At 30.8% G+C, this 25,083-nt stretch overlaps 2 protein-coding genes across 3 annotated transcripts in view; one reads left to right on the top strand and one right to left on the bottom strand.

Moving 5' to 3' along the window:
* Positions 1-350: 350 nt before the first annotated feature.
* Positions 351-11,600, bottom strand: LOC130668046 (arrestin domain-containing protein 17-like). Its single transcript, XM_057470036.1, has 7 exons — positions 11,437-11,600; positions 6,167-6,289; positions 5,863-6,077; positions 5,577-5,768; positions 1,156-1,364; positions 839-1,053; positions 351-765 (listed from the first exon to the last, which is right to left on the bottom strand). The coding sequence occupies exons 1-7, from the start codon at positions 11,555-11,557 to the stop codon at positions 704-706; spliced, it is 1,137 nt and encodes a 378-aa protein (XP_057326019.1). The 5' UTR covers positions 11,558-11,600; the 3' UTR covers positions 351-703.
* Positions 11,601-12,534: 934 nt separating this feature from the next.
* The window catches only part of LOC130668130 (uncharacterized), a 93,239-nt gene continuing 80,690 nt past the window's right edge, over positions 12,535-25,083 (top strand). For both annotated transcript variants that reach the window (XM_057470243.1, XM_057470241.1), the window contains exons 1-2: positions 12,535-12,627; positions 19,614-19,674. The gene's annotated coding sequence lies outside the window, so the exon portion shown is untranslated. The remainder of the gene's footprint in view (positions 12,628-19,613; positions 19,675-25,083) is intronic.

The raw sequence follows: 25,083 nt of genomic DNA, 5'->3' as shown, positions 1-25,083 counted from the left end.
CGCCTTCAAAAATACGTCGTAAAGCACGGCTGCCCAATTTCAAAACACAGTAACTGACAAAAATAAAATTTTTTGAATATGTATTGAATCATGTCCACTAGACTCCACTGGAACTAGAAATACTAAAATTCGATTTTGAAAAATTTGTCCCTTACTGTGTTTTGAAATTGGGCAGCCGAGCAGTCGTTCCGATTTGAATGCTGTCTGGGAATGTAAGGTAAAGGAAAAAAAAATTTTCAAAAAATTAAAAAAAAAAATAGGACTTTTTTTCTATGAAAAAAAGTTAACCACTACAAAATTTATTATATAAGTGATCATTTCTATAAATTACACATAACTCAGTTTCTGGAATGTGATCTTAATTTTTGTTATGCTAATCTACGAATATTATAAGAGCAGAGTACACTAATTAACCTGTTTCAAGTTTAGTAGACTAGCATAATAAAATTTGACAGACTTTCTATTATTATTTCCTGTATTTTTGAGTCTCATTTTTCTCCGTGTAAGTAAAACTCTGCATAAATGCACAGAAAAAAAAATATTTTTTAGCGCAAGAAATATTTTACATTATGAATCGAAGCGGAAAATTCTCTTAGGACTAGAAAAAATTCTTGGCGCAAGAATTTTTTTCTCGACCCAAGAGAATTTTTGTTTTCAATGTATAGAAGAAATCCTCTTTTTCTGTGAATATTTGCTAATTTTTTCAAGTTTTACTTAATCTTCTCAAATTGTCGATAGCCATCACTGTTTCATATGATGGTGGAGCTATAAAAATTTATAAAAAAAATTTATTAGTTAAACTTGACTTAAATTTTTTTTTCAAATTTACAATACTCACGATCTTCTGAATCTGTGTGAGAATAAATTAAGTCAATATCTCGGGTTGGTGGATTATCTACTGTTGCTAAATCAATGGGTGGTGGTATTGAAGGTGACTGCAATGGTACTGATGGACTATTGGTATTTGAAATTTCTCTTGTAGACAAAGGCATTGTTTCCGGTATATCTTTTGTTCCAATACAAATGTCATACGTTTTTTGAATAGGCTTGTGACTTCATTTTTTGTCATAAAGTGTAAAAATAAATAAAATATAAATTAATAATAACAATTTAGAATCTATAATCTAATTATCAATATTATTAATTATTAATTACCATCCAGAAACAGTGATGATAGAGTGAAGTAAATATTTAATATCAATATACTTGCAGTATTGACAATGTGATAAAGGCAATTTTTGAACATCTATTTCTAATAACGTTGCGCTTACTTTTTGAAACGGCCCTTGTCGAACAACTCGTGTTATAATATTTGTTTCAGTTTTTGACTTTAGAAATGGCTCTCGATTTGAAAATTTCAATTTCTAATAAAAATATTTTTAAATTAATAGGAGAGAGCGCCATCTGGACAAGTAAAGCGTGCAATCGTATTGTTACATCGTTGTGGGTTTTTCGGTTTAATTGTGGGGTATTTCTTAATTATAAATTCAAAGAAGCGTAAATTCATTTAAAAATAAATCTGGTGTTTAACGGGAAAGATGTAAATAGTCGCCAAAAAAGAAGCTTTGTGTAATTTTGATGTGCAGAGGACGGCTAGTCGGAAGATGAGTGGTACAGTGAGTTGAGGATGGTGAAAAAGGTAAGGCAAGTGAAGTGGGGCTTCTGGAAAAACGAGCTGAAAGCGGTAAAAATAAAAAAGAGGGGAAGACCATTCGAAAGTGGAAAAAAAGCGGGAAAAGTGAATGTAGATAAAACAAAAAGCATTAAAAATTTCTTCCAGCCGTCGTTAAAAGAGTGTATTTCTATCTAAGAAGGAGGGACATGAGAGAATGACAAAGAGTAAGAGCCAGTCAAAATTCAGGGTTGGCGAAAAGGGCAGAGGGGAGAGACTGAGGTTAAACTAGGCCTTCAAGACGGTGAACAGACTAAGCAGGACTCCAACAGGCAAAGAGTCGAGAAAAAAAGTGATAGAAGAAAAAAGCAAAAATGAAAAGGAAAATAAAAATGAAAATGGAAAGAAACACGAAAATGAGAGTGCAGAACAGATCGTGGTCCAGAAGGGGGAAGGAAACGGGTACCGAGGCTGTGAGATGAATGGGCCGGGCAATGAGAGAGTTGATGAGTTGAATCTGAGGAGGAGGTGAAAAACAAAAAGAAGGCCCTGGTGAAAAAAAAGCAGAGGAAAAGAGGAGTAGCAGTGAATAAGGACAGCAGAGAGGAGTTGACAGTAGAGGGGAGGGAGCAAAATGTATGCACAAGGATGGACAAGCAGAGTTTGAAAAGTGGTGACAATAGAAATGTACCACCTAAAAGCACGAACAGTAAAACGTACAGCGCGGTAATAGGTGAGGATGGAAGCGGAAAGGGCAGTTCAGAAACGAAGGAATCGGAAAAGCCCAGACCCGACTAGAAATTTTTAGGTGCGACCACTTGGGCCCCCGTTGGGATTCCCAATCGGGGCCGTACATAGGGATGTCACGCAAAGACCTATTGGGCCCCAATGGGGAAATCCCACTTGTGCCCCAATGGGGAAATCCCACTTGTGCCCCAATAGGGAAATCCCACTTGTACCCCAATGGGGAAATCCCCAAAAGATCCCACTAAAGCATCCCTGTTAGAAAAAATATTAAAATGCAAAAAAAGAAAGATAATTGTAATTGAATCCGAATTTTAATTTAATGTACTAGGAGCATTATTTAGAAGGAGTGTACATGATTTATATTAATGAAAAAATCCCGGCGACTGTTGGGCTCGAACCTGCATCCTTCCGATTTGAAGTTTTTGATGTTATCCACTGCGCTGACCCACGTATGTGATCGCGTGAGTATAAATAGTATATTTATTATGATACCAAAGAATAACAGACGATAAAACCAAAAAATGGTATTCGGAGTGTATAGAAGAGTTTTCAGCTGCCGTTAAAAAAAAAAAATTTAATTTAAAACGGTTAAAATGGGATACCCCCTAAAAAAGGTGAAAAAATTTTTTTTATTTTAACGTCGGGATTTCTCAATCAGGCCCCACACAGGGCCCAATGGGGAAAAATGACAATATTTTTTTAAATTTGACGTTGGGATTTCCCACTTGGGCCCCACACAGAACCCAATAGGGAAAAATTGCATTAATTTATTTTATTTCCACGTTGGGATTTCCCACTTGGGTCCCACACAGAACCCAATTGGGAAAAATGACAATATTTTTTAAAAGTTTACGTTGGGATTTCCCACTTAGGCCCCACACAGAACCCAATAGGGAAAAATGGCATTAATTTTTTTTATTTCCACGTTTGGATTTCCCACTTGGGCCCCACACAGAACCCAATTGGGAAAAATTACAATATTTTTTAAAAGTTTACGTTGGGATTTCCCACTTGGGTCCCACACAGAACCCAATTGGGAAAAATTACAATATTTTTTTAAAGTTTACGTTGGGATTTCCCACTTGGGCCCCACACAGAACCCAATTGGGAAAAATTACCATAATTTGTTTATTTTCACGTTGGGTTGTCCCACTTAGGTCCCGCTCAGGCCCCAATTGAGAAATATCGACCATACATTATTTTATTTTTGTTTGGGATTTCCCGATTGGGTTCTGTGTGGGACCCTCTTGGGAATTCCCCATTGGGACCTAATTGAGGCCAGATACATACAGTGGGCATTCCCACAGTAATTTCTAGTCGGGGAGGATCGAACAGCTCAAAGGAAATCCAGAGGCAGTACGGCACTCACGAGAAATCAGAGCGAGTGGCGAAACCGAAGTCACTATCAAAGGAAGAGTGGGAGCGTGAAAAAAATGAAAAGAACTACAGAAGGAATAGGATAGTGGTGTGGGGAGATTTAGGAAAGGAGAAAGTGACCATTGTCGCTTTTAAAAAATTATTCGAGGAAAAGTTGGGCGAGAAGGTCAATATAGTCCGAAGCACGAGGAAGATTGTGAATGGCAAGGAAAATTATATTCCTACTCTGGATAAAGTTAAGATGAAGATGTATGTGAGAAAGTATGCAGATATGACGTGGCGGTAGTGGCAGAGGACGAAATATCCATGAAGAAAATGATAAAGGTGCTTTTGGAGTACGCGAGGGAAAATGGAACGAAGGTAAATATGAAGAAAACTAAAATCATGAGGATCGGAAAAAGAAGAAGGGATGAAAGAAGGGCAGCAAGAAAATGGATTTTTGATAGAACAGAGATTGAGGAAGTCAAAGGGTTCAAATACTTCGGATGCTCGATGACGAGTTCGAGTAGTTGGGCTGAACTTATAAGGTTCCTAGCAAAAAAAGCGCAGAATGCGTTGAATCTGACCTGGGGATTAATAAGAAGAGCCGGGAGGGACACGCTAAAGGACAGAATAAATATCTATACAACACAATGGTGAAGGCAGGTACGCTTTACGGAGTAGAAATATGAGGTTGAAAGGGCAGCAAAGAGATAGTAGCAGTGTACAATAGGTACTGCAAAGCGGCGTTGGGGCTGGCAAACAATACAGTTCAAAATTACTGAATAATTACAGTCGTGAATGAAAAAATACTTCCAGAAAAAAAATTTACAATCAATCCAAAAATTACTATTATCAGTGAACAATTCCATTTCTTTATTGATTATTACTATCGGTATTGTAAATATTATATTGACTAAAATTTTATAATTGTAAAGAAAATAATATGATTGAAACATTAATAAATTTTAAACGTGTACTTGATACATTTTTTTTCTAAGAGAATATATTTTTCATATGATTATTATAATTAATTTTTATAAGTATTAATAATGATAGTAAAAAAAGGTAAACGTTTAGAAGTGGGACTAATCCATGTTTAAATTAGCAAAAATCCAAAAATAAGCAATTGACAAGAGACCTGTTTCATTCTCTGGCATTTTTTGGCGGATTGACGATATATTTGCTGAAATTAAGCATAAAATAAGCGGCAATATTCGTGTGTTTGTAAGAGGCTATAAACATGATACATTTGATATGTTTCGTCCTAAGTACGTTAACGGACTCGTCAGTAGAGTATGTTAATGTACTCTTGCCTTAGACTACATCTCCTACTAGTATGCACCGGCGTAAAACTGTGTTGTGGGCTTCAGCCAGACACCATACTAACCAAGGGAGGCGGATACCGTCCAAACTACTTGCAACAAAATGTTAGGTGAGCTGTCGTACACTGTTCGAGTATTGAAATAACAGAAATATGCCGATTTTCACTATTACAAGAGTTCAAAAAATCTTTGTAGCTCTAAGTTAGACCATTCTATCGACACCGTCCATCTTACGGTATTAATAAAATTAATTATTTATATTTATTAGAAAATTTATTAAATTTATTTTGGAAAATTTGCATGATTTATGTCATTTTTATCAATTTCGTACATTCAATTGCAAGGTCCGGATAGATATCTAGTGTTAGAGACAAAAACACACACAGAAAATTTAATCCGCCGTGTAGCAGAACACGTGGAAAAAGTTTAATTAAAGATTTTTAATGTGTAAGCACTTGAAACATTGAAAAATGTGGTTAGCCTGAATATAGATGATTACCTAAAAAAACGAAGAAATAAAACCAAAATTTACTTACTTGAATCAGAAGTAATGTTATAGTTGTTATCTCAACGGATGATAATTTATTATCAATATTTAACATAAATGAAATACGTTCACCACAAGTATAGCCAGTAGAAGGTAACCGAATACGATATTTCATAAGTCCTCTTTTAATACACGGTATTAAACATGAGAAATTTTCTACATCAGTTTCATCGATTCCTAACTTTAATAATTATTATTTTTCATTTATGCGATAAAAATTTATTAATGACTTATACTATAATTTATAATTGATGATTTAAAACTATATAACATACCAAATAACTTTCATCGATTGGCAATTGCCTTTCAACTCGAAATGATTTTTCAGTTTCATGATTGAATTTCCAAGGCCTTTCCATTATCGCCGTAATACTGTATTTTATTTCAGCGCAATCGTGTTTCAAAGTACTTGGAATATTGTGGGGTAAAGTAAAATTAAACAGAAATACGTTGTGTCCTTGGTCGATTTTTATTCTGTTAGTGTTGTGACCTAATAAATATTTATTACTATATAAATAATGTTTTCGTCGTTAATGGATTTTTTTAATTATTAAATATAAACTAATTAAAAGACATTACTTTCTCCGTTACGAAGAATTATTACACTTTCGATGTATTTTTCTTTAGCCGAAAACGAATCAACCTGGTAATTATTTTCTTTCCATGAAACTTCACATGTACCTTTAATTTGTAATGTGAGGGCTGTAAAATAAATTTATAAACAAATTAAATACTATATTTCTGATCCACAATTTTTAATTATTTAAAAGTTTTAAACATTCATACGCATTAGTACACGGAGAAAAAGGTATATTAAAAATTACAATACTATAGTAAAATTTACTAACAGATATAAAAAAATATATTCTATATTGTAATTATTACTAAACGTTTAGTCGAATTTACTATTCAGTAATAATTATATAATTAGGTATTAAAAATTACTATGCGTAATGTATTTTTTTGCTAAGACGATAATATTTTTACTATTTGTATAGTAAATTTTACTATAAGTATTATTAATAAATACAAATCTAAGAAAGTAAATTTTCTAATACAATATAGGATTTGTTACTATACAAAATATTAAAAATTACTATACGCAATGGATTTTTCGCTAACGCGATTATATTTTTTTACTATCTGTATAGCAAATTCTACTATGTAGGGGAGGGTGGGGAAGAGCGGCCCCCCTAAGCCAATTATTATTTTTTGTGGCTTTCAACCATAAGATCACTTTACTTTTGTCCTATTTCGAACAAATTTATGGACATTTTGCCAAAATTCTGAAAAAATTTTTTTTTTTTTGTGGGGCAGAGCGGCCCCCCTTCAAAAAGTGATAAAAAAAATTTTTTTTTTCGTTTTTTTTTTTTTTTAAATTGTTTTCATCATTAAGAATGTATTTCTTTCTCTTGACAACTATTTTTCGTTTTACATTACTCGAAAAAAATTTTTTAAAGCGTAAAAAATCGTTCACTCTCGATTACCTTAATTACTAATTGTTATTTAATAAAAAAAAAAATCAATTCTATAATTTTACTTTATTTCAAAAATTTATCAGCTAAAAAAAAAAATTTCATTTTTATAAATTTTTAGTGACCAAATTTGCCTCTTACATAGAGAAACGGCCGAAAAATATGAAAAAATAATTTTTTCGGAAGTTTCGGCTGGTCCATTTTGCCCCAGGTGTTATGCGTAGGGCTAGAAATGTGGAATTATAATAATTTTTTTTTAATTTGACGATAAAAATATGAAAAAATCACCTTTTCAAAATTTTGGGCTTGTCCATTTTGCCCCAAATGTCATGCGTAGGGGTAAAAATGCGCAAACATATCGGATTTATAGTAATTAGTCGAAAAAAAAAAAAATTTTTTTTTGGTCAAAATTTCAGGGGGGCCGCTCTGCCCCACCCTCCCCTATAGATAAAATTAAAAGTTGGTGGGGATAGCATATACAAATATGTATTACAAGTTCTGGAACTTTTGTTCAAAGGAGACATCAGGCCGTCAGACATAGGAAAGGACTTGCGCGCGGGAGATCAGGGTTCGAATAATAAAAAGTTAAAAGCTATGAAAAATTTAATTTTATATATTTCCATTCTAATGTAATAAAATTTACTAAACGGGATAGTAAAATTTACTAAACAGAGATAGTAAAATTAACTCAATATAACTAAAAATTAATATGCAATATAGGAGATTTTCCATAACCGAAATATGAGAAATTACTAAACGACTTTTAAAATGTGCTTTTCTTTTTATGAATTTTTTATATAAATCATCCCGACTAGAAATTGTCCCAATACATATATTGGGCCCCAATTGGGAATCGCTGTGGCATGCCCAGTCAGGCTATCCCAGTCAAAATCCGATCGGGAACTTGTTGGGATATCCCAATGCAAAAATCACCTACCCAGCATCAGCTTTTCCTAAGTGGGACTCAATTGGGAACTGGTTGGGATAGCCCAATGCAAAAATAAATAACTTTGACTGGTTTTGCCACATCGGGACTCAATTGGGAACTTACTGGGATATCCCAACGCAATAATAAATAACTTTTATTGGTTTTGCCACATCGGGACCCCATTGGGAACTCGTTGGGACAGCCCAACGGAAAAATAAATAACTTTTATTGGTTTTGCCACATCGGGACCCAATTGGGAACTCGTTGGGATAGCCCAATGCAAAAATAAATAACTTTGACTGGTTTTGCCACATCGGGACCCAATTGAGAACTTACTGGGATATCCCAACGCAAGAATAAATAACTTTTATTGGTTTTGCCACATCGGGACCCCATTGGGAACTCGTTGGGACAGCCCAACGGAAAAATAAATAACTCTGATTGGTTTTGCCACATCGGGACCCAATTGGGAACTCGTTGGGATAGTCCAATGCAAAAATAAATAACTTTCATTGGTTTTGCCACATCGGGACCCAGTTGGGAACTTATTGGGATATCCCAATGCAAAAATCACCTACCCAGCATCAGTTTTTCCTAAGTGGGACCTAATTGGGAACTCGTTGGGATATCCCAATGCAAAAATTATTATTATTTTAATAACTTTTATGATTCATATATAATCTGAAATGCTCAAAATTTGTTATTGAAATTTTTTTTTTTCAAAAATTTGATAATAAAAGAAATTTGTTTTTTAAACTCGTACACAATACTTATGTTAAAATTAATTTTTTATTTATCTAAATTGTTTATAAATAATTTTATTTTATCAAATTTATTTAATTTTCAAATCAAATTGATTTTCACTTCTTTTGAATAGAATATTCTGTTTTGTGTCTCTCCCTCTTCTCTTTTCAATTTTTTCTAGTATAATTTTGATCGACTAAAATTTTTAATCGAAAATTACTTGAAGTACCCTGAGGTTTTAATTTGGTAATCCATTTGATCGTAAAATTTTTTAATATTTTGTTTACTGGCTAAAAATTAAACAAAGTACAGAATAATAATGTATTTATACAAAGAGTACGTCGATTATTCCATCACGGATTTTTTATTTCTTCAAGTTATTCTTTGGTATTATGATGAATATATTATTTACACTCACGCAATCGCATACGTGGGTCAGCGCAGTGGATAGCATCAAAGACTTTGGATCGGAAGGATGCAGGTTCGAGCCCAGCAGTCATCGGGATTTTTTCATCAGTCAAAATCATATATGATTCCTTTAAGTAACGCTTCTAATACAATAGATTACATTTCGGATCTAATTAAAATTAATTTATTTTTTTTTTGCAATTTATTATTTTTTTTAATAGGGATTGCACGTTTGGGATTACGTAGGTCTTACCCAATTGGGAACCTATTGGGATTGCCCGATCGGGGCCCAAGTACGTTTCTGCGTTACATCCCAATATAGGGTCCCCATTGGGCAACCCAATTGGTTCCCAAGTGGGTGCACCTAAAAATTTCTAGTCGGGATAAGCGTTTCAAGATTACTATCTAAATTAAGTAATTATTCTCATATTTTTTAGTAAAATTTACTATATTTTTTTCTCCGTGTATAAAATGAATACATTTTCTGGAAACTGTTGTAAATTTTTTTAATTTGTAGTCAAATTATGTATCATAATTTGTATTTTTCATACACGGAGATAAAAACATGGGAATTTTTCCAATTTTACTTAGGAAAAATTCCCTTGTTGACATAGCAAATTTTGCTTTATCAACATATCAAATTTTACTAGGGGAAAATGAGAATATAACCATATTTTATAGGAATTTTACCCATATATTATAGGAATATCTTCCATATTGCCATTGGAAAAATTTCTCTGTTAACATTGCTGAATTTCCTTTACTGACATGGTTATTTTTACGGTGTCAGTATAGGAATTTTCCCATGTTACCGGAGTAATTTCTTCTATTTGACATGGGAATTGTTCCCATGTTGACAAGGAAAAAATTCCTCTGTTAACATAGTAAGTATTTCTATGTTGACATAGTAAAAATATCCATGTTGGCACGGGAAAAGTTTCCATATCAACATAAGAAAAATTTCCATGTCAACATTGGAAAAATTGCTATGTTGCATGGAAAAAGTTCACAAGAAGCTAAAACCACTAAAATGCCAAATATTTTGGTCATTTTTACCATTTAGGCTTTAAAGCGATGAAATAGGGATGTGTGAAGGTTTTAAGATTTACGAAAATAGAATTTCAAAGTTTCCGAAAAAATTTTTTGTGCTTTAATTACAATTTTTTTGTAGCACCTACCAATAAACAAATGTTTTTATAAATTCGACTAATATAAACGAGTACGTAAAAATCAATTACATCGTGTTTCCGACAGTATATAATCAGCAATTCAATTAATTAATTTTGATTTACTTAATAAATTACGTAAAAAAAACATCAGTTTACAAATCTTTCATTTTTACATACATGGGAATTTCTACTTTGTTAACGTGGGAATAATTTTCATGTTAACATAGGAAATTTTCCCATGTTGACATTGGAGAATTTCCTATGGCATTAAAGGAATTCCAACAATGTTAACACAGGAATTTTTCCAATGTCGACATGGGAATTTTTCCCATGTTAACATAGGATAAATTCCCATGTTAACATTGGAATTGTTCCTATATTACATAGTTATTTTTCCAATGTTGATATAGGAAAATTTACGTTGTCAATATAGGAATAATTCCTATGTAACAAAGCAAAATTCACCATGTGACATAGTTACAATTCACATATTGACATAGTAAAATTTACAATGCCAACAAAGGAATTTTCCCCAAGTAAAATTGAAAAAATTCCCATTTTTTTTCCTCTCCGTGTAGTATTAAGGCTTTACAACAGTTTAAAAAAGTTTAAAATTGTCTCAAATTTCGAAGTTTGACTGATCAAACTGTTGTCGAATTTTTATTTGTACTCGAAATATGCAAGCGAGACGATATTTATAATGAATAACAACTCTTGATTTATTTTTATACTTATTCTCAGATATTAACTTTTAAATAACATTTATTATAAACATTTTTAATAATTTTGAATTTGGTATGTAAGAATTTAAATATTTAGATAGACGTGCATATTAAACTTTAATTTTAAACAAATCACTGGAAGAATTTCATTATAAATCTTAAAAAAAAAAAAAAAAAAAAAAAAAAAAAAAACTATATAAACTTTCATATTCGAAAACATACACCGCGCAAAGTTTGAGTACAGTGACAGTTACGTTACGAGATTGTAACCCCACAACACAAACACCTTAAAAAAAATATTTTTTTTTCTTTTACAAATATTTTCTATACGATAAAAGTTTTGGCAGACGTAAATTGAGTTTCACTATTTAATAATATTATATAAAGAAATGTATGTTAATACCTTGGATAATCTTGTCTTCAACCAAATCTATAATAACTTCTCCATATATTTTTTCCCCAGGGACATAACTACCAGTTAGTTTGTGCAATTTTATTTTAAATGAATTTATCCCATGCGACATTTTAGAAACATGTATAAAACTGTCATTAACTTTTTAAACTACAAAAATCATCAGCACTTATTAAACATAAGAAAAAAATAAAAAATAAGTATTTAAATATACTGAATGTTTTACTAAATTAGTAATGGTATACTATAGTTTTATATCCGACTAGATCTCATTAAAAAGATTTTGGTGATAAAACATGAAAAAAGTGGGGCATTGATACTTGCGTAGCTGAAGATAGTAAGAATTCTTTCTACGCAGGCATAATTACAAAGATAAACCTTGGTTTACATTTAATTTATTGTTATATATATATATATATATGTGTGTGTGTGTGTGTGTGTGTGTGTGTGTGTGTGTGTGTGTGTGTGTGTGTGTGTGTGTGTGTGTGAATAATTCGAATGTTGATAGTAATTGAATGATCATTTTATTCTTCAATATAATTTTAATTGTCATTTATTGTCCATAGTTATTTCATTTCAAGGCCAAGTTCTACTTTAAAAAGTAATTATTATAACAAAAAAAACAAGCAAATGATATTTTGTTTTGCTTTTCTACAGATAATTTCGTTATCACAATATAAAGTTGAAAGTCTCAATTCAACAAAGTTTTTTTTTCGCGATTGTTTGTATAAAAATTAATTATTACGTATGATTTATGATAATAATATTTACTTGGATTAAATGTATATACAGTAAAACCTGTATAACTGAAACTTTTTTCCAGGTCTCGGCACCTTCACAACGAAAAACCTCTTCAAGTGATACTGAGGAACCTCTCTAACTAAGACTTTTTTTCCTAGCCTATTATTATTTACTTTCATAGTCAAAGCTATTTATTTTATTATAAAGACAACATTTCTTTTATATGCGTACACCAATGTGTGTTAGGTACTCGTCAGGTGATTATTTACAAATCGTCTTATCTTTCTTTCTACTCTGGCATTTCCAATTTGTTTATTTTTACGTTTAGTATCAATTGTCAGTTTGTGCCAAAAGGAAGCTACATTGTCTGACAGCGGGTGATAAATCAAAATTTATATCATTGAATAATTATTGACGGAAAGGTATTTCAAATAAACCAAAGTAACGGTGTTTTTAAGCTAATTTCGATGTCATTAAATAAAGTATTATTTAACTCAATACAAATTAACGATATGCATTTCACTTATATTTATTATGCACTGAGAGAAAAATCCAGTAAATCTAACTATAAAATGACAGTTAAATAGCGCTTTAACTATTTTTTCGGAGTTACTACAACACCAATGATAGTTATTATAAATATCTCTAAGTAGTTATGTTAAATATTTTTTAGTTCAATTAACTATATAAATAGTTAATGTAACTGATTTTTAAACTTGTATTCAATTAAGAATTTTTAATTTTTTAAACTGAACTTAAGTAGTTAATTCATCTATAACTTTTTCATTAAAGCAAACAAAAATATTAAGTATCATTACAATGTTTTTTAGTTAATTCAATCAATATTTTTTAGTTAAATCCATTAAATAAATAATTTTTTTTCGTACAAATATACCATTTACATGGTTTTAATTATTAAGTAGAGACTCTATAGAGTTTTGATTAGAATTGATTTTTTTTTTGAAAGTTCAAGTTAAATTTTAAAGATAAATTATTTATTGAACCATTAATAATATATATTAATGTCTTGATGTAATATAGGATAAACTATAATACAATCCAAAAATGTAATTGTCACTTTGTCAAATGACAGAGTTGTACTGATGCCGAAATTGTTTTTAACCTTGGAATTTAACAGTTCTGAGATATATATCTTGCCAGGAACACTACACAGCGGCTGGGCGCGATCTCGTGGCTAGCATTGAACTACTCCCGCTACTGTTGTCTGGTACCGGTGACTTTCCTCTCCTCCATACATGTGTTTTCTCTCAAGAAATTTATCTCTTGGTTTAAGCTATTTTATTTAGATATTAACTCGTGTTTTGAACATTTTAATTTTTTTATGATTATTTGCCTTAAACGCAAAATTTAAACATAAATTACACATATACACGCTTGACGGAAGAAAAATTTCTAATTCACACCGCTTAAATTTAATACAATACTTAGTGTAATTTTCACACCACAATTTTTACACAGACATTTACACTACACCGAGTCCAATAATATTTTACAGTGTAGAGAAACTAAAATTTGAAAGACGCATTTAGGTTTTGATAACGTACAAATGAAGAACCTTATTAGCTAAAGGAAAAACTTTTGTCAGCTATTAATATTGATCCTAAATGTTTTTTAAAATTATCCGATATTTTGGCGAATTATAACTACATCGAAAAAAGTAAACTCGAATCGAGTAAAAATGTTCTTGATTCAAGAACACTTTTTTTTTTAACGATTCAGAACATCAAAATTTTCTTGCACCAAGTAAATAATTATCTTACAATTTTTATCTTGAATCAAAAATTTTTTTCTCAAATTAACATATTTTTATGCTTAAATCGAAAATTTTTGTACTACAGTTCAGTTTAAGTATTCCAATTTATCTTAAATAATTGATATAAATAGGTATTTCTATTTTCAAAATATTTTTAATAACTGAAGTTTTCTAAAAAAATTAAGATAACAAATTTTTTGGAAAAAAAAATTCTTTGAAAAATAATTTTTTTAGAAAAAAATAATTTTGCAAAAAAAAATATGTTTGAGAAAAAGTTTTTGATAAAAACTTTTTGGCGATTTAAAAACATTTATTTACTCAATCATTAAGTTTTGAAAAAAAATTAAAAATCCATTTCCTGCCTACATTTAACTCAATTACAGTAACTTCAAAATTTTAGTTCCATTTACTAGATTTATATTTATAACAACTATTTTATTTTAACTTTAAAACAGCAGTTATAATAAAAACAATTTTTATTTACATACACTAAAAAAATTAAGTTATAATTAATTTTAAAATTCATATACTATCAACTAAATTTTTTTAGTTAAAACAACAATTTTCGGAGACTGAAAAATTTTAGTTGCTTTAATTAATTTTTTTTTAGTTTGAGCAACTACTGAATAGTTAGCTATACTAACGCATTAGTACCAATAACTAATTTTTAATAGTTGAAGTCTTTTTAGTTAAAATGACTATCGACTTTTCTCTCAGTGTGCTTATCTTGATTGTCTGACTGTCCCTCTATAACTGAGAAACCTCGATAAGTGAGGAAAAAATCTTGGCCTCTTCGAGTCTTACTTATCCAGGTTTCACTGGTATATTCTCAAAGTGTTGTAAAAAAAAAAATTAAAAAAGGAATTACCAAACGATCCAGTTTTTGCAAAGTTACGGGCATTCAAAAAACAAAAGAACGGTTTTTTTTCAAAAATCAATATCTTGAAAACGGCTGGACAAAAAAAAATTGGAATAATCACGGAGGCCTTTCTCAATGGATACTATAACGTAGAAAATTATCGAAAAAATCGGAGATGCAAAAGCAGAATGGTGTCCGATTCGGCGTAAAATGCCCCATGTTAAAAATTAAAGGAACAGAATAGTTTTAGAAATTTTTTAGTGACTTTTTGAAAGCCTATAACTTTATGAAAAACAATCATATCGAGATTGTAAAAAAAAGTATTTTAAAGCTGGAATTCTCTAGTTTTAATATCTTTTAACCAACATTTTTTTTCGTTTTCTACCCCATCAAAAACGTTTCTCATAATTTTTTCAAATTTTTTCACCCAACCGAAAAAAAGTTATAAATTTTTGAAAAAAATGGCTTTTTTTATTTTAAATAGCTATAACTTTTTCAAAATTCGAACGATTCGGACGTTTTTCTTTTCAAAATTTTTGTTTTTAAATGTACTTTTTGAAAAAAAAATACAAAAAATTATTGCAACCTATCTTCATTGTTTTTTTTGTAGATTTTTAGAAAAAATCAAAAATTTTTCGATGTTTACCATTTTTGATTTTTGTTTTTTTTTTTTATTTAAAACTTTGACATTTTCTGCAGATCCTCTAATTTTTTTCAACAAGTGCTATTTCATTTCAATTTAAAATCAGTAAATAATTTTCCTTTTATTAATTTAATCCAGTCATTAAAATTAGAAGGGGTCAAATTGATGAACTTCGGAAAAATTTTTGACAAATATTTTATCTACAAAATTACTAAAATCCCTATATCACGTGAACGAAGAACTTGAGCCACTAAACTACAAGGACCTTTTTTGTAGCGAATAAAATTTCTCAAAAAATCGTTATCTGCACTTTTTCTGTAAGTTTCGTTATTAAGTTAATATCAACTAAAAACCCAAATTATTATTAAAAAACTATTTTCAGAACCAATACAGAAAAAACAATCAGAGTCCGAGTGAAATCACGAATGAGACTTTTGAAGAGTATTAAATTACCTACAAAATGCCGCAAACGGCGACCCGATAACTTGAAATGCGGCTGAGTTATAGAGAATTAAAAAAAAAATCCCAACTTTCCTATGTATTTTCAACACGAAAAGAAAATTATGGCAGCGGTTCCCATAACTTTGTGAAATTTTTTCCTATACCGTCATAGGAATTACGACCATAAATTATGGGAGCGGTTCCTATAATTATAGGAATGTTTCCCATAATTATAGGAATAGTTCCTATAATTATGGGAATGATACTCATAACACTATAGGAATGGTTCCTATAATTATAGGAATGGTTCCTATAATTTATAGGAATACTTTCTATAATATTATGGAAATCATTCTTATAATTTATTGGAATGGTTCCTATAATTTATAGGAACCATTCCCATAAATTATAGGAACCATTCCCATAATATTATGGGAATGATTCCCATAATGCAATTGGAATAGTTCCTATACCATTATGGGAATCATTCCCATAATATTATGGGAATAGTTCCCATACTATTATAGGAACCATTCCTATAATATTATGGGAATGGTTCCCATATTATCATGAAAAAATTAATTTAAAGAAGTGTGGTAATCACTTCTACAATACACAGAAATATTATTAAACATAAAAACAAAAATTCAAACATTGAAAAAAAAAAATCAAATTTGGCCAAAAAACATTAAAATTTTTAATAAGAATTTTTTGTCAGCACAAAACATTCAAGAAAATTTAAATTTTGGGAAATTTCTACACTATTGTGCAAAAAAAAAATTTTATGATATTATAGAGATGGTTCCCATAACATTATGGGAATAGTTCCCATAATATTATAGGAATAGTTCCTATACCAATATGGGAACCATTCCCATAATGGTATGGGAATGATTCCCATACCATTATGGGAATGGTTCCCATAACGATATGGGGATGGTTCCTATAATATTATGGGAACCATTCCCATATCATTATGGGAACTATTCTCATACTATTATGGGGATGGTTCCCATAATATATGGGAACCATTCCTATAGTAGTATAGGTACTATTCCCATACCATTATGGGAACCATTCCCATAATGCACAGGAAAACTTCCCATAAATTTCTTTCCGTGAATGGAAAAACTTCAAAATCAAATATGAAGTACTTCAAATTAAAATTAAGGGCTGAAACTTGCAGGGAATTTTTCTTTCCATGTCTATAACAATATTTTCAAGTGGCAGTGAAAAAAAAAAATAGTCGTTCAAAACGAATCACCCTAATAATTATGCATCACCTCTATCCAATTGTATATAATTCATATATAACTGTATACAGTTATATAAAATCTTTTTTCATCGGGTTTGCAATTTTTTTTTGGTTTCAACGGGTCCACGGGCTAAGGAAATATTTTGTCAATTAAGCCAATGCATAGGTCAGTTAGCAAATTTATTCAGCTTTGATTTGCTTTTTAACTTCCCGCTAATTGAAAATGTTTGAAAAAAAAAGGGGAGTTATTGGTTTCCGTCCGATTTTCGAAAACCCCGTTTTCATCAGATATTGTTTTGAGGTCGTAGGAAGCTATTCTGACTATTTTCAAGAGAGTGTCCGAGTGTATGTATGTGTGTACGTACGTACGACTGTGTGTCTGTAAATATTCTACAACATTCTAACGGATTAACCGATTTAAATTGTTGAGGTAGCATTCAAAGCGGTTTATTAATTCCCACAGTCTGTAAATAATCAAACTTAATCAATACAGTATGTTGGGAGTTATTTGAAAAATAAAACAAAAATATTTTTCAAATAACTTCTAACTTACCTCATGGAGTAATTCAAAAATCTAATCACTTTCAAAAGTCGATAAGCCACGTTGAATGCTACCGCAACCACCAAAATTAAATCATTTGCTCAAGAGATATCGTTAACGAAAAAATTCCATAAAAGTGTTTTGTTCGAATGAAATCAAAAACGTTCAATTGATTCAGTTCAACAACTATTCAGTGTTCGAGCCGGAAAAACTGCGCCAAACGCCACCTCAATGTCAACTCTCTTAAAATTAACCAGTGAAATTTCACTGATTCTCCAGTGAAATCTACTGGTTCAACCAGTGAACCGAGTGTTCACTGGTTTAACCAGTGAAATTCACTGATTCAACCAGTGGAATAAGATGATCGCTTGGCTCACTGGTGGAACCAGTGATACGCCGGTGTACTACATAAATATAAACACAATAGGTTAGATTAATTTTATTTTATTATACATGTTTATTTATAAACAAAGTGAAGTCAAACAAAAAGAGTCTTAATAACAATTATATTTAATTAAAAATTATTTTGTAATAAAATAAATAAAATTTATTAGGATTTATAAAAATTGAATTTGTTTCCATTTTCAATGGGCTTTTTATATTGTTCAATTTTAAAATTATGTCATTCATTTTTGAGGTTAGCTCCAAGCTATTGAAATTACTCCAAAGTTATTTATATTTAAACTCTGTAAAAATTGTGTCATATAATTATTATTGTTATATAAAATTTAGTTAAAATATAACATGAAGATAATCAATAAATGTTACTTATTTATTGACATAATAAAACACTTAAATATACTCATGTACAGAATGCTGCTGTACCCGCGCATTTACTTATTTTTAGTTCACTGGTTGAAACCAGTGAGCTCGACGTTCACTGATTCAACCAGTGAATTTCACTGGTTCAACCAGTGAACTTTTAGTCACTGGTTAAACCAGTGAACTTCACTGGTTGAATCAGTGGAATTTCACTGGTTCATTTTAAAAGAGAAGATTGGTTTATTAGTTCAAAAGCTATCGGCGATGAAATATTTGAAAAATAACAGTTGCCCTCTTTTTTCCTGGATATCTCAACATGTAATTTATCAAATATACCTAAAATTAGATTAAGTCTACCATTTTATAGTCTTTTTTGATAACTGAAGATTTTATTACAATCGTTTCGTTAATATAAGTACACTGTAAAAAATCACCGGGGTAAGTCCAAGCGGTGTAGGTGTTAAAATCGGCTTTGTTAAATTTCAATACCGAAAGCAGTGTAAAAATAACGCCGCCACCGGTGTAAATATTCTAGACCGGTGTTGAAATATTTTACTTTGTGAATATACTTTTACTCGATCACTATACTTGTTAATAAATGATATTTTTTATCAATTTTCATAGAGAACTGACATTTATTGTGTTTTATAATCTTTAAAGTTAATACTCCAAGCGGACGCAGTTTATCCCGCTTTTACACCGGTATTTTAACACCGCCGAATTACGCCTCCTACACCCGTGTAATTTCATTTTAACATCGGGCGGAGTTAAAATGAGTCCATTTTTAACACCGCTCTTTTATTTTATTTTTATTTTTATTTATTTATAACTGGTATAGAAAAAAAAATAAATTTTAAAGAGGTGCAATCACACCTGTGCTTAGAACCAGTACATAGTATATAACAATTATACATAAATTTTTTACAGTTTCTCTTACATATTAATAATACAGTGCAACGTACAATTAGTCAACTTAAGTTGCCAAAAACATTATTATGAACTAATCATAACTTTTATTAGAGATAATAATTATTAGTTCTTATCCAATTACTAAATTTCTTTTTTAATTGCTTCTTAGTACACATTAAAGTGTTCATGCTACTTGGCAATTGGTTATAGATTTTTAATGCTACACAATATGCATTTTTACAGCTTATTGATTTATTAATTTTGGGAAGGACCAGCAACTTGGATCTCGTATTAACAACCTTTGGTAAATATAGGTTTTTACACTCTTCATAATAGTAACATATAGCATTTACAATGAAAGCCCCTTTTATATTTAGAGGAGTAGCAGTGTTTATATATTACATGAACTAATTTTATTAAGCAATTTAGTGTAATATTATCGGAAAAATATAAGCACTATTTTTTTACATTATTCTCGGATATTTTATATATTAACGCTCTGATCTGTTTCAAAACTCATCGAACTTTTTATGTAAATCGCATTGATTTTTGTGCTAATTTGTTGGTTTCATTGAGTAAAATCGTAAAAAAATTTTAAAAACTGCTTGTTGAGGCTTGAAGAGCTCAAAAAAACGTATATATTGAAAGGAATTACAGAGCTTGTCAAGCTCGAATGGGTATTTTCACGAAAGTGATTTTAAGCTCTTCGAGCGGAAAATTTCTGGACTAGCTTGCAGGGCCAGCCGGTTTTCAGATTTTTTCGTATGTGTTGATTTCTGTAGATCATCCTGTCGTCTCATTTTTTTTTATAAATATTTATCTGATTTGTAATAATAATGCAATAAATGATCAATACTTATGTAATCTATTATGCAACACAACATATATTATAAAAGTATATATTACAAAGTGATTATAATACATTTAATCTTTTTCATCCTTGTTATAATATTAAAAAGCATATTTGACGACTATCCTCATAAAATTCTCGCAGAGAATCGCTTTTACAATTTAATGTAACGAGTTCATATTAATCCCTCAGGGCTTGGAAAAAAAAAAAAAAAATTCACAGACAAATTAATTAGTTCTATGCTAAAAACGTTAAAATTCTGGGTATTTAATGAAGTCATAATCCGGTTACATATAGAAATATATGGGGCATTCCACGCCAAATCAACCACTTTGGAATTTGACCCCTTTAATTTGGCTGAAAATTTTTTCTCTTTTTCTACCCTATCAAAAATGTTTCTCATAATTTTTTCAAATTTTTTCACCCAACCGAAAAAAAGTTATAAATTTTTGAAAAAAATGGCTTTTTTTATTTTAAATAGCTATAACTTGTTCAAAATTCGACTGATTGGAACGTTTCTTTTTTCAAAATTTTTGTTTTTAAATGTACTTTTTGAAAAAAAATACAAAAAAATTATTGCAACCTATTTTCATTGTTTTTTTGTAGATTTTTAGAAAAAATCAAAAATTTTTCGATGTTTACCATTTTTGATTTTTGATTTTTTTTTTTTATATGAAACTTTGACATTTTCTCCAGATCCTCAAATTTTTTCAGAGTGATGATTTTTCGATTTATATTTTTTTTTTCCAATTGAAAAAAAAAATTATTTACAACTAGCCTTATTTCTCATAACACCATGCTTAAAATTTTTGAGAGTGCTCAGAAAATTTTCAAATTTGGAAAAAAAAATAAAAACAATAAATTTAAATGGTAATGTTCGAAATAATTTGAATTTTGTTCGAAAAATCAAGTTTAAAAATAGAAGGACCTTCTGAATAATTTTTTTGTATTTTTTTCTGAAAACTACATTTAAAAACGAAGAAAATGAAAAAAAAAAATTTTCGTTTGGGCCATTTTTGGACAGATGCTGGCAATTCAAAAAAATTCCTTCTACACTCATTGTTTTATGGTTAAAAGAATTTTTTTTTGAATTGCCAGCATCTGTCCAAAAATGGCCCAAACGAAAACTTTTTTTTTTCATTTTCTTCGTTTTTAAATGTAGTTTTCAGAAAAAAATACAAAAAAATTATTCAGAAGGTCCTTCTATTTTTAAACTTGATTTTTCGAACAAAATTCAAATTATTTCGAACATTACCATTTAAATTTATTGTTTTTATTTTTTTTTCCAAATTTGAAAATTTTCTGAGCACTCTCAAAAATTTTAAGCATGGTGTTATGAGAAATAAGGCTAGTTGTAAATAATTTTTTTTTTCAATTGGAAAAAAAAAATATAAATCGAAAAATCATCACTCTGAAAAAATTTGAGGATCTGGAGAAAATGTCAAAGTTTCATATAAAAAAAAAAAATCAAAAATCAAAAATGGTAAACATCGAAAAATTTTTGATTTTTTCTAAAAATCTACAAAAAAACAATGAAAATAGGTTGCAATAATTTTTTTGTATTTTTTTTCAAAAAGTACATTTAAAAACAAAAATTTTGAAAAAAAAACGTTCCAATCAGTCGAATTTTGAACAAGTTATAGCTATTTAAAATAAAAAAAGCCATTTTTTTCAAAAATTTATAACTTTTTTTCGGTTGGGTGAAAAAATTTGAAAAAATTATGAGAAACATTTCTGATAGGGTAGAAAAAGAGAAAAAATTTTCAGCCAAATTAAAGGGGTCAAATTCCAAAGTGGTTGATTTGGCGTGGAATGCCCCATATATATCGTGTATAAAAAAATCGAATTCCCTTCATCATCCATATAGTCATATAATAAATAAATTAATAAAGGTAAGTAAATAAATAAAAACTCATATTATAATAACTCTTCTCTAATTAAGTAGGCCTTCTTTTGCTCAACCGAAATGAATCGATACCAAGGTATCGTTAGGACGGCTGTATAAGATTAATGCTCATGCGCGAACGAAATGAACGTAGTACTACAAAATGCGGAATATATATTCATTACATTAACTCTTAAATCTTCGCGAAAATTCCAAATTTTTCCCCACATCTGATTAAAATGATAGTTAATACTCATTGATAATGAAAAATAATTAAGCATTAAAACAATTCGAATTGCGCTTCAAAGAAACCAAGTTTGAATATGTTCCAATGATACCTTTTTTCTTACTATTTTATTTAATAAAATTTCCCGTAAGCAATAACATTCATAATTTATTTTTATGAGCGAAGGATTATTCTCATTACCTATTTTATTATATAAGATAATGCTGAGTCATTATTTAATCAAGGCATGTAATCCAATTATTATTTGATGTTATGTCGTCACATTTACATGCATGTATTCATATATTCATATAATTCATAACTGTTGATGTATGTATTTAATTAATGCCGGGTATATTTAAATCTCTATTAATCGTCAATGAATAATTATTATATGATAATAACTAAAGGTTCACAAAAAATATTAAATATTTTAATAATATAAGATAATGAATTGCGTAAATGAACAAATAATTGACGACAAATATTTTTAGTTATTGTTTTGATTGAAACATTGTGGATTGAGGATTGAAATTAAATATTTTAAACACCATGTTTTGTATTTAAATATTTATATACACGGAAAAAAAACTAGATAACGTTTGTGATATTTTAAATGAAAATTACTATTCCACCGAAGCAAACTTAAAACGGTTCAAAATATATTAATTGGGGTGTGTCAAAAAATAATTTTTTTTTTTTTTAGACTCCAAGTCTCAAAAGTTTCTTTAAGGCCTAAACAAAAATTCTCCTGAAAAACCAGAAAATAGTCAGAATATCTTCCTAGGACCTCAAAACGTCGATATCTGTTAAAAACTCGGTTTTCGAAAATCGTACCGAAGCCACTAACTTCCTGTCCAAAAATAACTGAATGAATCAGCGCGGAACATGATGAGAACGAGTGTAGACCGTGGAGGAAGAGCGCTCTCCCTCTCCCGAAATTTAAGACGTCTTATTGGACTGAGGGGTCGTAACACAAGTTCGAACCTCTCTCCTCTCCATCCAGCCACCTTATTAGAGCACCGATAACTAACACAATCAGCTCTTTTTAGGACTAGCTCATACAGCTCTTCTCAAGGCTATTCTCCGGGGTTTTTTTTAAGGCCACACTAAGAATTCTTTTCAAACGGTTCTTCTCAGGACCAACTCAACTTGAGGCTCTTCTCAAACGGTCTTTCTTACGACCACAACGGTCTTTTTCAAGACCACCCAAATATTTTTCATTGCAAGAATCCTTTTTAAATAGAAAACTATCTACCGGCAGACATCTCCTTAACTATTTTTCGGTCCTTCGAGCCGGATAGTTCTCTAATGAAGTCAGGGATTCCTCATTAACAAATCGATCAGCTATAACTCAACGAATTGCTGGGCACGGAGTGCTGCGGAGAGTTACGGTTGACGATATCATCATGTCAGCTCAAGGCAGATGCAGTACAACTGACACCGGTACAGCTCAGGGGTGGCTTCAGATGCGGGCAACAACGAGATAGCAGTAGCCAGCATCCACGCGACCAACGCGAAGCTGGAGATACTCAACACTGATTGGGGCAAGTTCGAGAGTGACCACGAAATGTTTACGTGTTTTAAATCTGAAATGACTATAGAACACGAATGCTTCACGAAGGAGTGCTACGTCAAAGCCAAGGCTGCACTTGCTACTCGCATAGCCGAGCTGTAATGGTACTTCCTCAAGGCGTCTCACTAGCCGACTTAAGCAATGGTGAAAATGTCCAATCATCTCGATTTTACCTACCTAGTATCTCAATACCGAAGTTCCCAGGGAAGTTTTCTGAATGACGCCACTTCCAAGATTTTTTTGTCTCCCGCGTTGGAGACAACAAAATTATCTCAGCATTATAGAAAATGTACTACCTCTGGGCAAGTTTTGAAGGAGATGCTGCCAGTCTCATTACTAATCTCAAAGTGACTGTTGACTCGTTCGCCTCAGCCTGGGACTTTTTCATTTCTCGTTACGAAAACAAGCGACTTCTCAAAACCGCTTGGCAGAATTAAGATCCTTGTCAAAGATGGAGACCAGGTCAGCCAAAGACCTGAATTTTATTTCAACTACTGTGTCGGAGTGTCTCAACACTTCAGTTCATTAGGATGTCCAGTAGAGCACTGGGATGATCTTCTCGTGCACGAAATTGTGCAGCTTCTGGATGTTCGTATTCGTGAGGCATGGGAAATTCAACTGGGATCTACTACGGAATATAAAACCTACGAACAACTCAAGGACTCACTCATTGGCTCAATAAGAGCTCTGGAAAGCATGGGAAGCCATGAGAAGAGTGTAAATTCTGATGCAACAACTCTGATTAGAAAAGATTGGTTGAGATGACCCACTGACGCCAGACATAATTTATCAATGGGCTAAATGTCGAGACGATCTTAAGACACTCTTGACAATCAAAATACCCGAGTGGGTACATGTGCGCTCTCAAGCCTACTCAATACAAATTCGTGGGTTCTCAGACGCATCTTAGCTTGCAATGGCAGCAGTAGCTTATCTCAGGGTTGCATACTCAGACAACTCATCAGTCGTCACTCCAGTCTGTTCAAAAACTGAAGTTGTTGTAATAATAATTAAATAAAAACATGCCAGGACTGGTTGGTGGTTGGGATGTTTGAAAAATACGCATATTTAAAAATATAACAATATTTTTATTTGTCACAGCACAAAATATCACTGGGTTGCAAATTAAATAGTTTATTTAATGTATAAATACTGTTAAATGTCTGAGCTCATGAA

Source organism: Microplitis mediator, chromosome 5 (genome assembly GCF_029852145.1).
Source record: "Microplitis mediator isolate UGA2020A chromosome 5, iyMicMedi2.1, whole genome shotgun sequence".
NCBI classification, from domain to species: Eukaryota; Metazoa; Arthropoda; class Insecta; order Hymenoptera; family Braconidae; genus Microplitis; species Microplitis mediator.
The sequence above is the reverse complement of the archived record's forward strand: the minus strand, read 5'-3'. Positions and strand labels throughout refer to the sequence as shown.

Coding starts and splice junctions, on each gene's coding strand:
- LOC130668046 (XM_057470036.1), bottom strand. CDS start 11,557: ATGTCGCATGGGATAAATTCATTTAAAATAAAATTGCACAAACTAACT. Junction 6,078..6,166: donor AATTCTTCGTAACGGAGAAA/GTAATGTCTTTT, acceptor AATATTTATTAG/GTCACAACACTAACAGAATA. Junction 5,769..5,862: donor CAATCGATGAAAGTTATTTG/GTATGTTATATA, acceptor TAATTATTAAAG/TTAGGAATCGATGAAACTGA.